General features: G+C 43.1%; 1 protein-coding gene and 3 non-coding genes across 16 annotated transcripts in view; all 4 read right to left on the bottom strand.

The window, feature by feature from the left end:
• Window positions 1-815: 815 nt before the first annotated feature.
• On the bottom strand, window positions 816-897 carry TRNAS-CGA (transfer RNA serine (anticodon CGA)). Its single transcript has one exon. It is a non-coding gene; the product is annotated as a tRNA-Ser (tRNA).
• A 1,281-nt stretch (window positions 898-2,178) lies between these two features.
• TRNAS-UGA (transfer RNA serine (anticodon UGA)) lies at window positions 2,179-2,260 on the bottom strand. The gene has a single exon. It is a non-coding gene; the product is annotated as a tRNA-Ser (tRNA).
• Window positions 2,261-3,525: 1,265 nt separating this feature from the next.
• On the bottom strand, window positions 3,526-3,607 carry TRNAS-AGA (transfer RNA serine (anticodon AGA)). The gene has a single exon. It is a non-coding gene; the product is annotated as a tRNA-Ser (tRNA).
• A 6,191-nt stretch (window positions 3,608-9,798) lies between these two features.
• LOC142592745 (cell adhesion molecule Dscam1-like) overlaps window positions 9,799-14,262 on the bottom strand; it is a 130,106-nt gene continuing 125,642 nt past the window's right edge. For all 13 annotated transcript variants that reach the window (XM_075704390.1, XM_075704383.1, XM_075704384.1 and 10 more), the window contains one exon: window positions 9,799-10,965. In XM_075704390.1, coding sequence (XP_075560505.1) covers window positions 10,909-10,965 — 57 coding nt within the window. In that variant the 3' untranslated portion in view covers window positions 9,799-10,908. The remainder of the gene's footprint in view (window positions 10,966-14,262) is intronic.

Consider the following 14,262-nt stretch of genomic DNA (forward strand, 5'->3'; position numbering starts at 1 on the left):
TCGGCGGCAGGATTCGTGGCTATACTTGACAGGCACCATGCTATATTTCAAACACGTCTGTGCCATCTGCGTGATAGCAGGGCAACCGCACTTATAGCTTTTCTGACTGTAGCGGATCAGCCAAGATAAGCCAATGGCCGAGAGGCCCACGCGCACCAAGAATATGCCATTACAAGTGTTTATTGCCAGAATCCTCATTCAGATCTATGTATAGGATCTCACACTCTCAGTTTCGCTGTAGCAGTAGAACAATCATCGAAGTTTTGCAAGCATGCTGCTACATCTCGGAATCATTTCGTTATACTCGATAGTTTGTTATATCAGTGTTCATTATATGGAGGTTCGATTGTATCCCTCGCTTATTTCCCGTCGTTATTCTTGTGCAGTCGGTTATCCCTCAAGCGTTTCTACTTTTGAGCGGCAGTATGCTGAGGCTAATGCTACTGCGGACTAGTCCAGGGAATTAACGGGAGACCTCATGGACAGACAGACAGACAGACAGACAGACAGACAGACAGACAGACAGACAGACAAGAAACTTTAATTGGTCCTAAGGGACTGCATGGAGAATACGTTTTGTGAACCATGGTGCCATTGAAGAATCTATTTATCCTCACTTCCCTGCCTTCTCATCTCAAGAGTTACTATAGATTGTGATTGATTTACTGTAAATAACTACGGCGTGCTTCTATTTGCGGCAGTGGGGGCGTAAACAATGAGTGACATAGGTCGTGAAATATCGATTTATTGCGCAACCGCTTGAAACGTATCTCAAAATGATGCCGCTTGACAAAAAAAGAGACGCAAAATATAATCGCAGCCGACAGGATTCGAACCTGTGCGGGGAAACCCCAATGGATTTCGAGTCCATCGCCTTAACCACTCGGCCACGACTGCACGACGGCTTCAGTGTCATGAAATGGCAACAGTAAGTTTACTTTGGTTTTTTTTTTCTCTTTAATGTGATTTCCTTCAGGAACAAATCACTCTTGCCGGAAACGTAAACCGATTCCTTTATCATGCAAATCGCACGGGCATATGTCTGATAATATAGCGTTGCCGCGCCTGTCAGTTATCAGCAGGGGTAAACAGAAGGCCATGCAGGTTAGCCTTGGAGGCATCACGCTTGTGTTTTTCTCGCCCAGACCTGATCATTGCTTTATATATATATATATATATATATATATATATATATATATATATATATTTGCCAGACTCTCGGAAGAACGACTTTCTCATCAACTGGGAACAATGGCGCTCTCTCTTTTTCCTTCACGGACGAAAAGAGTTATGTAGCTTTGCCAACGTACATTAAAAACCAGTTGGTATGAAGCCCCAACAAGAAATATAATTTGTTGTAAATAAGCTGGAAATTATGAAGTTAAAGGTTTGATGTTTATAGGCAACGAGAAACTTCACTGATAAGATTGGCCGAGAGGTGCAGGCCTGGGATTCTAGGCGATCAGACAGATATTTGTCCTGAAACACGTTCCCCTACCCAGGTGATCTGTGACCGGAGGGAGGGGAGGTGTTGTGGGACGAGGGGGGAGGAAGAAAGTGGTGCGCTAAGTGACGATGAGGACAGAGAAAAGGAGTCGAGGACGTCATGGAACCGTGTGTCAGTTCGTGTTATTTTTTCAGTTCGGCAGAATGTTTGGACCTTGATGTCTGCACAGTCTCCGAGACCACGAACATCGTTACGTGTCGTGGTATGTTCGCTTGCCTCGCGTATTTGCGATGGGCGCTTTTTCCCTTGTCGCCGCGGGCCCCTACCGGCGTGAACAGGCTATGTATACAAGGAGAGGACAGCAGCAGCGAGCGCTGCGCAGCGCAATTGAGGCCAAACGCAACGGTCCTCGCGTGATCGTCGCCTTAGAGTGCACGGTGGGTTTTAGCTTTCCTCAAACCTTCTCTGTCTACCTTGTACCGGTACCTATGCAACTGCTAGAGTAACTGTATGTGCTACCAAAGGTAGCACATACAGTAACTCTAGCAACTGCTACGTGACAGCGCCAGGAAGACACCGGGCGGAGCCCACGCCGAGAATTCGTCGCTTCCGGTGCGACAGACCAAAAAGGAACGCGCGTGCGCATTCAGCTGGCGATTGTGAAGTTACTGCATCGAAGCACAATCTCCGGTGCCTGAAAAGAAAACCGAAAAGCAACAAAAGTGCCATCGCGCAGCCGGCAGGATTCGAACCTGCGCGGGGAGACCCCAATGGATTTCAAGTCCATCGCCTTAACCACTCGGCCACGACTGCAGGCATGAGGCGCGACTTGGCTGGCTTGCTTCGGCAAGCGAGCAGTTCACGCACGAGGTGTAATGTCTCGAGAGATTTCATTGTTTGTAGCACAATGACATTTTCCATTTTCTTCGCGACGGTGACGCGAATGCGGTCAATGGCCACGAAAGCACACTCCGCCCTCGAGCCTCGGACGCTGCACATTTGTGCTCCAAATTTCGCCCGATTCCCAAGCAAAACAATTATTGTTATGACCCGATTAAATTGTAATGCATATTTTACTTGAACATGTTTGGGGTAACTGTTCCTGACGTCAGTTCGAGGAGGTTGTTAAAAAGATCCGAACATTGAGTTGTCTTCAGAAAACATATGCCCTACGGGTTTTAGGGAACGCCCAATTTGTGTCTGCATAAAAAAAGAAAATTATTCGTGACTTCATACAATAAACTATCAATGAAAGAAGCATTGTTTGTCGTGATAATTCACTGATTCCGCAGCAAATTATTAAGTATAAGTGGTACCAGCTCACATGCACGTACGAGGCGAGCGCCCCTAATTTGGAATTGGGGCATGCTTAAAAGCCCGCAATTTGCCTGTCAGATATTTCGCACAAATCCCGACAAGGAAAAAAAAAAAGAGTGTCGTAAGCCCCGTAACAAATAATCTTTAATGAACATATGCAGATCATATGGGACATGCCCTATTGTTACACGGGAACCCCACATGTTCATGGGGGATTAATGCGCATAGGGAAGGACTCTTTAATAGGTACAAGAAAGTCTACAACGAACCTCAATGGCGACGTTTATAGTCGTGGTTTTGTCGAGTCTGACACAATAAAGCTACATATGACTAAATCGCTCATCTAGAAGGATTAATTTTTTCATGAAAAAGCATGACATACTTATACGCTTTGTTCCAACTTTCTCTTTTATTTGAAATCACTACTTCCCTTTTTTTTTCATGACCGCGATTAATTTGTTTAATAGGATCACGATGTGCAAAAATATACGGGCGACGTCAGCAAAGAAAACTTTTGATGCGAGAAAAGACAACTTCAGCGTGCTGCGCTTGCAAGCTTTCACGTGCACGCTTTCAGTTATTCTTTTCCTCCCTTCTTTTTGTTTCATCTGAACTGTCATGCGGCGCGAAGCATTTACATTTATGTCCATACAGTGCAGTCGTCGAACGCACTGGGGACACATACGATTAGATTTATTGTCTCAATAAACAGTCCCTGGTGTCCCACAAAAAGTTACTAAAATTAAAAAAAGAATGACCTACGCAGTCGACAGCATTCGAACCTGTGCGGGGAGACCCCAATGGATTTCTAGTCCATCGCCTTAACCACTCGGCCACGACTGCAAGTGATTGCGGCTGAGAGAAAGGCGTCAACCCAAGCATGATCTCAAGAGCGTTTGCACATTCGTTCGCATGTGATGATACTCCGATAGCGGGCTGGATTCTCATTGTTTGCATCAAAATCACTTTCTTCGTCTCTGTTCGTCACAGCGACGAAACTGTGCTAAGGTCAAGGTGGCTGAGGCCCGCACCCGGAAGGAAGTGCAGCACTTCTTTTAAGAAATGTGTAGCAATTTGTGCATTTAAATATATGCTGTGCATTGCTTAAAAAGCAAAACTGGCTTTTCTTACTCGGTAACTGAGCCATGTGGGTGTTTTCACGGTGAGAAAGCATCACTGGTCGCTTTTCGGGATTCTTAAGAACCTACCTGCTCAATATATTCATTCTTCTGAAAAAGTGGGAAAATCTTCCATTCTAAAAAAAAAAAGTAAAGAAAGAAAACATGCTGCGATCTATTAAAAAGATATCTTTCGTGTCAACATATCTATTCTCAGGCCCTCTCCTCACTCATGCCAGGAGCGGCGAGCAACGTGATGTCCACTATCTTGGTTACGGAGATTTTGGTGTTTGGCTTGCAGACGGTGGACAATGTCAGCGAGGCTTAGCCGGCCCACGAAATATGTGACAAAGTCTTGTTGGGTGCCCATTCGCACCGCCCGAGCGGGTCTGTGAAATTTCTCACACAATGCGCTAGGACCTCACATGTACAGCGTCTTGTATTTACAAAACCCAACATAAATCGTTTCGTGTGAAATATGCTCAAAAAGGTGCCGTCTCCGGCCTGCTGGGAGAGCGCAAAGGTTGCGTAACTCTGCATGCAGTAGCAAACCCGACCAGCTAATTCATACGATAATTCATCAGCAATAGTTCTATACTTCAGGCCGCTCTCAGTTGCCCTTCTCTCCAAACTCCGACTGCATCAATGACAATAGCTACAACTAAGAACTGGTAGCCGAAGTGTTGCTTCAGGACGTTATTTTTACTTTTCTTCTCCTAAGACACCGATCGAAGCAGTGAGTGCTTGAATCAACAAATTGGGTAAACTAGAAGCACCCTAACAAAGTGAAACGCATATTGTGTCAGTCATCAACCTTCGCTCAATCCTTCGTACCACGCACTATCATCGATTGGAACGATTGACCCTCATACATAGCCATGGAAACTGACATAGTCAAATTTAAGGAAACAATTTGCACTATTGTGACGCACTGTTAAAAATATTGTTTTCTTATTAAGTGTGTTTCCCTGATATTTTTGATGCTTTGTGAGTTGTTGCTCGCTCCTGTTTTTATGTACGTTGCTTCTTCTTTCTTGTTTTTTTGTTTTTTGGTTTCTTGGTTCAATATGATAACTACACCGCCTTGTTGAGCGGGAAAAAAAAAATGTCTTGTAAATGTTTTTCTTTTTATGTATGCTGTACCTGAATGTACACTTGTGTTGTTTCTTGTAGCCCTCCCCCCCCCCCCCCCCTCCATGTAGTACCCTCCGTCGAGGGCCTTTAGGGGTATTGTAAATAAAAAATAAATAAACTATACTCGACTAAGTCACAATGTTCCGTTTTAAGGCAAAGCGTACTACGAGCAATGGGCAAAACACGCGATCACACTGCTTAGCCGTCTTCTGCTACACAGTTAGCCGAGAGGCACACGCTCGTCCAGCAACAGTGTGCGCGATAGCCGTTGGTGCTTCGAGTGCGTTTGGATTTTCGGATGCGGAGATGGGTGACGGCGGAGATGCTGTGATTTGTGTGTGTTTGGTGCGTGTTTTGACAGCTCGGTTGTGCTTCGTACCCTTATTAGCGTGGATTACTTCTGCGCACGTACACCACGGATATACGCGAAGGTAAGCGTCGCTCTGTTTCTTGCTTCGCTGTGGTGGAGTGCGCGCGAGTGGGCAGACGAAACCGTTTAACAACGGTCGCGCGGATTTTGCGGAGTAGTCGGAATGGTACGCTGCGCGTACTCTTTTGACCATATTTGAACGATCGCAAGCTGCGGTGAGCCACTTGCTGAACGTACAGTATTGCCTTGGCCGTTAACGTCGAGGCCAGCAGAGAATCGCGATGTGGACAGTTTGCGATTCCGTTGCCAGTGTACCTACTTGCTCGGTGGAGTGGCGGGAGTTTCAAAGGCTCCTCACGCTTCGTCGCTCGGTTGGCTGTTGTATTTGGGTCGTGAAGCGCGGTCGCACTAATGTTTATGCGAGTCTTGGGATGTTTTCTTATCACGTAGCACACGAGTGAGTCATTGAAAATAGTTAGCGGCAAGCAGTACGCGCGCCGGTCGTGTCTCGATTTTGCGTACATTCAGCTGCCATCTGTGGCTTTGTTTTTCAGCGGATTTATTGCGTCGCGTGCGCCGAGTGAATTTTATTGCTCCTTGAGTTATTGTTGTTGCACTTGAGAAAAGCAGCAGCAACCGAGAATATACGACCTCGCTTTGGTGGTTTTATCAATGAATGCTGCCATTGAATTACTTGTTTTATGTTTATTAGAATTATAATGAGTTCCAGAAGTGTACAAAGTTGGGCTTGTTGGTTTATCATGATTGTGGGCACAGCGTGAATAGAGTCATAAAATGAGACGTCATCATCCTAGAGTGGTGGTCACTGGTGGCAGGTACTCCATTTCTGCGTAAGTATATGGACATCATAGGAAATATTTAAAAAAAAAATTAAAAGGAAAAAGCCCAGTTGACCTGATTGAGGGACCTTACGAGAAAAAAATGAAGCAGTACGGTTAAAGCAAGCAAAAAGCACGGTTCACCGCTGTTGTGAATGTGCTAAACAATTTGCATTGCTAATGGCATTGGGAACTGTTCATACTAGGCACATAGCTGTCCTTTAAAACACACACACACACACACACACACACACACACACACACACACACACACACACACACACACACACACACACACACACACACACACACACACACACACACACACACACACACACACACACGCACACACACACACACACACACACACACACACACACACACATATATATATATATGCAAACGCTTTCATGGCTTTTTGCTGTACTAGTTTTGGTAATTTAGGTATGGTTCGTGTCTCGATTCCGCATTCTCTGTGTTAAAGCTACATCGGAAAAGTAAAGTTCTGTAAAGGAGCGCTCCCATTAATATTGCTTGCCCGGGCCTTTAAAGTGCAGTTTGCTACAGGAGCATAGTCAGCTCGGCGATCACACTGCTAAAAGCTGTCATAACATAAAAAGGAGTGTTAATGGGAGCCGAAAAGCAAACACGACTTTGTAACAAAGGCGGGTGCTCACATTGTCATTGTTCCTTGTCCCTTTCTTGCTAATTTTTCATCGTGCAGTGCGCTAATGTTTTTGTACTTTACTCTCACTGGCAAGCAGTAACAAGTGCAACAAATTGATTCAGGGACGTCATTTCCTGCAGGAAAACACAGTGGTGTATCCAAATTACACCTCGAAAGTATTTTTGTGTGAGAAGAGTTGCACTGCAAAATTGTCCTGGTGCCTCCTACTGTATTCCAGAGGTCCTGTTTCCCCTATAAGAGAAATCTGACAAGCCATATAAACCACCGAACCCATTAGCTTGTATGAATACATATATCAAATCTCATATGATCGTAAGAGACTATGTGATATTTTGGTTATGGCTGTGTACAAATTTTTGCACTTAGTAGATGATATATGCACCATTTGCCTACATACTTCATGCAAGCACTACTACTAAACCTTTTGGCCCGTCCTCCCTCCAACAAGCCAAGAGACAATACATTGGGCCTTTCTTCTGCTTCTGACCAGGAAAGAAGTCATGACAATTTTCGTAAGGGCTTTACAGTCAGCTGCCATATACGACAATAGTCTTTCTAAATTACACTGGGTTGGGTTTGACTGGAATCATCAGTTGTGTGGGCTTCCTCTTGGACTTTATCTTAGGTATTGTTGAAGCTGTGGGCATTACAGCTAAGTGGAAGAAGATACGGTTTGTTCACCTGACGACGAAGGGCAGGCTGTAGTGGCACATGCATAAAACATAGATAATTAGAACCCATCTCAACAATGAATGTAGACATTAATAAGATAATAGCATTGAAGCAAGGTAGCGACACTGCGAAATTCTTCACTTCTGTGTAGCTGACTTTTTCAATGTTCTGTCACCAGCATCCTCTTCGCTTCTCTTTTAGCTCAACACTCATCGCTCAATGTATGCTCGGGTCCCATTCTGTTGACCTCTTTCTCTGCACGTGCACATTCTCTATGATTGGCCAACAATGTTCGCATATCCAGTGGCGTGCGTGCAGTTGCTCCATCTGTTTGCCCAAGTTGTCCATTCTGGCACACACTTTGTGGAGCAAGTTGGTGTGAAAGAGGTTAGACATCGAACACACCAAAAAGTGCACGACCCCAAAGAATAGTCATTGCATTAATAAAGACTGTTTTGCTGAAGCCAGCCTAGAGGTGGCAAGGCAGTGCGAAGAAATATGTTAAAATGCTGGAGAAGGAGTTCACAACTGATCACTCAAAGTGATGGAAACTTGTCAATAACAGTGACCACAGTATGAAGTGGGACATAACTAGCAGAAGACGGTACAGCGTGTAGCACACGCAATATAGCTCTCGTTTCCAAGCAGCTGCCCGTTTGCCTGATGGCTTGTCCATCTTGAGTTTCGGCTAGCGTGTGTTGCTTGGATTCGTTTCTCTCTGGTTAGGTGCATTTCTGCATGGGCAGTGCACAAAGGGAAATGGACAGTGAACCTAGAAGTATGTACAAGGGGGTACAGATTTGCCACTTAGAGTGGCTACGAAAAGATGGCAATTCAGAACATTTTCATACGATGCGTTTATGAAGTTACAGAGTGCACAATAATGAGTGCAAGTTTGCAATCTTTCATTTCTGATGATGTAAATGGGATGAATATACAGATAGGAGAGTTGGTAAGGTATCATAATTAGTTGCAACTAATAGACACAATTTTGATATACGTACATGTTGTGTGTGCTGACCAGTAATACCCACATGGGTACATGCTTACACTATAATAATCGTACTGACCATTATGCAGTTTTTACTGATAAGCTCGTGAAAGGTGTTTGTGTTATTGCAGGACTCCTGTTACCCATCCAATTTTGTACCCTTGCCTGCTGTTCATGCGTCAATCATACTATTTCTTCTCAATCTTCTTGCCCCCTGCTTGGTCATTGGATTGCAATGTGTTGCCAACAAATAAATGAATAAATGTGTTACTTGAATGGCTACATTTAGGATGCTAATCAGCATTGCATCTTTCTAGTAGATTTAATATGAGCTGGAAACGGTTCAGAGATGCTGTCGAAGGTCCTTTAGGAGTGCCCTTGTCATCTCGCTGGCACCACATCAAGACCTCCTTGTGAATGTCGCTATGTGACCCTATGCTTTTGGGCCTTTGCAAACCGTGTATAGCTCTCTCTGGATGCTTCTTGTAGGGCTTCAGCTGCACGTTGTGCATTCCCACTTTAACTTGCTGTGAAAGTCAATGCAACATGCTTTCAGCTATGCTGGGGAATGACATAGGTGTATATGTATGATTGTTAGAGGCAAGAATAAGCAGTACACTACAAGCTGTGTTGATTCCGATTCCTTCTGCCTTGCTTGATTGTGACCACAGCATGAAGTTCGTTAATGCATTTCAAAGCTCCATTAAATTATTACTTCATTAAAAATAATGCTGCGAAAGCTTGAATTTTCAGAGCTCCACATTCTTCGTAGAATTGACAGCAGGAATGCCATTGTTTATTTTTTCAGAGCTTTTTGATCGTTCTGAATTGCTGTAATTCAATGTTAATTGTGCCGACACACTGGAAATTTGCGAGGTAAGGAATCAGTATTGGATCAGTTCAAGAAATTTTGCTGCAGTTAAGACAGCACCCTACAAGGTCCTAGTTATTGCCGAGTATTATTGTAGGTATTGTACAACTGCACACTGATAATACGTTCAAATCATGTCATTTCTGCTACACACTAGATTAACATGCGAGTGTTCAACGAGTATACGAACCATGTAGATTACAGCAGCCTTTCATTCCTGCATAATGTGTTGCAGTGTCGTGTGTTGTAATCAAAACACCAAATGACGAGCCTGTGGAAATGTTTTACTTCTGCTTCTGCAAAAATAATGAAGCTGGGTAACAGTACCACAAAATCAAAGACTAGACAGCATACAATTTTTTCCATGTTTATTTCGGAAAGCACATACAATAACATACACTTAAACAAGGCTTACACACCCAACATAAATACATTTTTTTACGAGTAAAATTGTTCTCATATGCATCACAGTCACACCACAATATATTATAGTACATGGGTGCAAGGTATGAAATGCTCAGTTCATCATCGTTGTACTAGCCATACTTCTGAAAAGTCTCTTGAGAAAGCTGCCAAAGAGTGCTATTTACATAGTATCACTGCTGCCTTCAACTTTCTGCGTAATATGTATTCCATTCTCTGTTAGTTCAGTTGGTTAGAACTGCAAACACATAGCTGTTGTGTTGGGAGAAACAACATTTATAGCATATAATGCCTGTACTAAATGTTGCTGTGGAACAGAAACGGAAAAGTTTATCAGTGGACAAGGTCCAATAAGTTTTGCCTTGGAATTGCAAATTCCTTATGGCAGATGTAAATGACAGATAGATATGAACAGACATCCCTTCAGATATAGAGCTTTTAAGTGCGGCAACATTTGTTGAATGCTAGCATGCGTGATATGGCGATATGCAGCCGATGGTTACATTCTCCGCCAAATTTTCATTTGCAGCCATGTGAATGAGAGGACACATCACTGTAAGCCATTCTTGAGTACACCATCTACAAATACTGACAGACACGTTAAGTAGAGTTACTATAGTGATGCAAGTGCTAAAACAATGAGTATTTGTAAGACAGTTCACAAGCTTCTAATAGCTGAACTGTCAGGCAGCTCTTCCAGCACTTTTGAACAAGGTGTGCATCAGTAATAAAAAAAAAAAAAAAAAAAAAAAAACGAGCATGACAATGCTGGCCTCCTAGGTGGAGCAAATGCAAGTGAGATTTTTTCTGCTGCTTTAACGGCAGTAGGAGATCAAGGTACAGCCAAGCAAAGTGATGCAAGAGAGCCTAACAGTCTTGGAATGCCCTTACATTTAGCAGCCTGCCACTTACTACGCGTAATAAAGCACTAGGTAGAAAAAAAGTGCATTCGCTAGCAGTTGAGCTCATTCATCATAGTAACTGCGGTAACAAAAGAAACTGTAGTGGTGCATATGACTAGTAAGAACAGTTAATGTCTCACACAAGGTTCTGCTGCCGGCTGTTCTTCAGGCGGGTGTAGGTTCCTTCTTTTCTCTGCAATAGACGAGATGACGAGATGGACGCAATTAAAAATTACGTAATAGTTTCCACTCATAGGGTTTGGCCCACACTGTTCAAGCAGGAGTCACCACTCTGCAATCTCCATAATATTTGCACACAAACGCATTTAGCGCATACATGCTAAACTTTTTTTATTTCTGGTTCGCAAGTCTACATAGTGCGAGTGATGTTTGTAACATCATGTGCTGTGTCACTGTTCACAGAAACATAACCCTGCCTTAGACATGCCTTGCACAGGAAAGCTTTTCTAATAATGATGGTAGTGCATTACATTTAATTCCTGTTGTAGCAGCCATAACACATCCATGGGTATTCAGTTTTGAACCATCTGAAGTTCTATAAAAATTGGCTGTGGTGCTCTTCTTCGTGTATAAAGTCACACTGCTGTGCTGAAAGCAATGTAGGGCTCACGTACATAAAGAAAAAGTTCGGTTGGAAACAGGTGTCACATGTGACTCAGCCATGACATGCGAGTGACACCAAAGGGACATTAAGGAGAAATGTGAAATAATTTTATAAGACTGGTGCAGCGTTCGGTCAAAACTATTTTCACGTCATTTGTGGGAAAAGTAGGATTAGTGGAGGGGAAGAAAAAGACGATGTTGATTGTACTTCCATGTATATTGTCATTTTTGTGAAGGACAAGGATGCAAGGTTGAGTCCTTGCATGTTGGAATAAAGCATAGTCCTTCTTGTTAGCTAGGATTTTAATAAAACTGAGGAGATTCTGTAGAAATCCATCTACGATGAGCTGATGTGGGAATTTCGATGTCTTGCCACCTGTTGTTTGTTTTTGCATCTCTTTGGTCTTTCCAGTCTTCACTCACTTTAAACACTGGCCCATTCAGCAATGCACAAGTGGAATCTACCTACCTAACCAAAATGGAAAAATAAGTCGAGCTGTGTTAGTAAACTGCCTTTCTGCAATAGCAGCAAAAGCGCACCCTTGCTGCGAGATCAGGTTTGGTAAGCCTGATTAGATGCAAAAACAAAGGAGGGGCAGCGGCGCTGCGTTGTAGTTCTTGCAAGAGCTTGGTGTCATGTGTTTTTATGGTGTCTGCTCAGGGCTATAGTTAATTTTTTGGACTACCAGGTGGGCTAAATCGTATTCTGAAGCAGCTAAGGACTTACGTTGGCACGTTTAGAGGATTTCTACCGTGTCATAATGGCCTAAATGTGAGGAGATACTTGGAAATATGAACGTTGCACTCGTGCACCAGTGCTGGGGTTTTAGTGGGAAGTTAAAAAAAGAAAGCATAGCCTTAATTTTTTTTCATCTAATAATACACCTTCTACGGCAAGCTAAACAATATAGAGCTTTGTAAGTATACTTTGTCAGTCCAAATGGATTTGGTGGTTCTCTTCAGTGTCCCTTTACTATGTAAATTTAATGTTTGTTCAAAGCATGAAATCGCTTGCAGGGAGTACTAATGATTGAGATCTCAGCAACTACAGCAGGTGGAGATGTGAAGGTGAAGCACAAGCACAGATAGCCTACAAGGAAAGCACACAGGATGTCAGCAGAAGCAACCTAACCCCATGGTCGTGCCTGCTCTAAGCTTTAGGTTGAATTCAGCCATTGGGTATGTGCATCCTTGTAGTGTGGATTTAAAAAAAAGACTTTGCACTTACCGATACTTTGATTCAGCTCAAATTTCACAGAAAGATTGCATTTTACGGTCCTGGTTGTTCATCATAACTAGGGTTCTCCATTTTTGGATGAATCTGCCAAAATCCGAAACACTTGCCAGTAAAAAAATTAATGACTCCGATTTATCCGTAACACTTTTGACTTTCGGGGTCCTGAGTCATGATCATGAGAATTTGCCGTGGTCAACTGCATCAAAACTCGAGAAGGTGATGGCGTTTGTCATGGCAATGAAATTCTTGCACAATCTGCTAACGAAGCTGAAGTTGGCACTGAAAAATTCAAATGAACTGCTCTCAATAATTAATTAGAAGCTGAGTCTACTCTTTCGCACAATGCGTGTATCACCTCTTCGCCGTGCGCCTGTACATTCCACTGTGTCGATGGAATGACGCATCTGTGACTACTAAGTGCATGGATTTCGACTGCAAGCCTTCACTGTGGATGAGAAAAAGCACTCTGAAGTCCATAGCAGCCTCGGAGAGCACTACGCTGCTTTTGCAGAAAGGTGTAGCTGTGCCATGCAGTGAAACATGACTTACAGTACACCGTCGAGTGATTGTGTCATAGCGCTCAGATTGTGAACCCGAAATGAAGGCAGGACTGCCAGTAACACTTGACGCACATGGCCAGTTGTTTTTTTTTACTGTTTTACTGCTGGAGTGTGGCACTATCTTGGTGTATAGGCATACATCAAGCATACATCAGATGTACACTGTTGAAGAAATTGTTGAGCCACCATTTTCATGGAGGATGCACGCCCATGACAGGCACATTCTCTTATGTACTATGCTGGATCTACTGGCATTTTTCTGTATCAAGTGTGAACGCTGAAAGGCCAATTTTGATGTTTTGTTCTGCAAAACTGGAAAGAGCACACCATAAACACCGCTCTCAACCCTAGTAAATTTGCATACTAACTGCAACAGTGATGACTGCTTCTGCTATTTTAAATGTTGACTGTAAATAAGTTTTCCCATGGCTTGTCTGCCTTCTTTATTTTACTTACTTATTTATTGTTGCAAGATAGGCTGTTTTCAGAGTGTGCACAAAACTAAAAGGTCGAAGCTAAAATAGCTGGAAGGCTCAGAATTTCACTGCACTGTACACCACACGGCACTATTATTTACCTGATTTGTGTGAAAAAAGATATGAAGGAAACAGTGGACGGTTGCCCTCACCTAAGCCTCTCGCCATTAGTGGTGTCCCAAATATTGGGGCTGTGATGCGACTTGTTTGGCTTCATCATCTGTAGTATGGCAACACATGGCCTTCGAGAATGGTGTTTGTTACTCGCTGGCTGGTGCAGTGTGGATATTAGGAGAAGGGGAAACAAAAGCAAATTTGCTTTCTTCTTCTCTTGACACAGCATGAAAGTAACAATGCCAAGCGTTATACTAAATGATAAGGACCATAAAATGTGATCTGCCTGAAAATTGAGCGAGATAAAGCAGTGGTAAGCCGAAAATGTTTTTTTTTTTAAAGTGTAGAACATCAAAGTGCAGCTAATGCTATACCGAGGCACATAGTAGATATGTTTTACTTCATGCACTGCAGCTACTAGAAAAATACAAGTAAGTACGTTTGCTCAGAGAGAACAATGCAACTTTGTAGCTATTTGA

The sequence above is a fragment of the Dermacentor variabilis genome, chromosome 9 (genome assembly GCF_050947875.1).
Source record: "Dermacentor variabilis isolate Ectoservices chromosome 9, ASM5094787v1, whole genome shotgun sequence".
NCBI classification, from domain to species: domain Eukaryota; kingdom Metazoa; phylum Arthropoda; class Arachnida; order Ixodida; family Ixodidae; genus Dermacentor; species Dermacentor variabilis.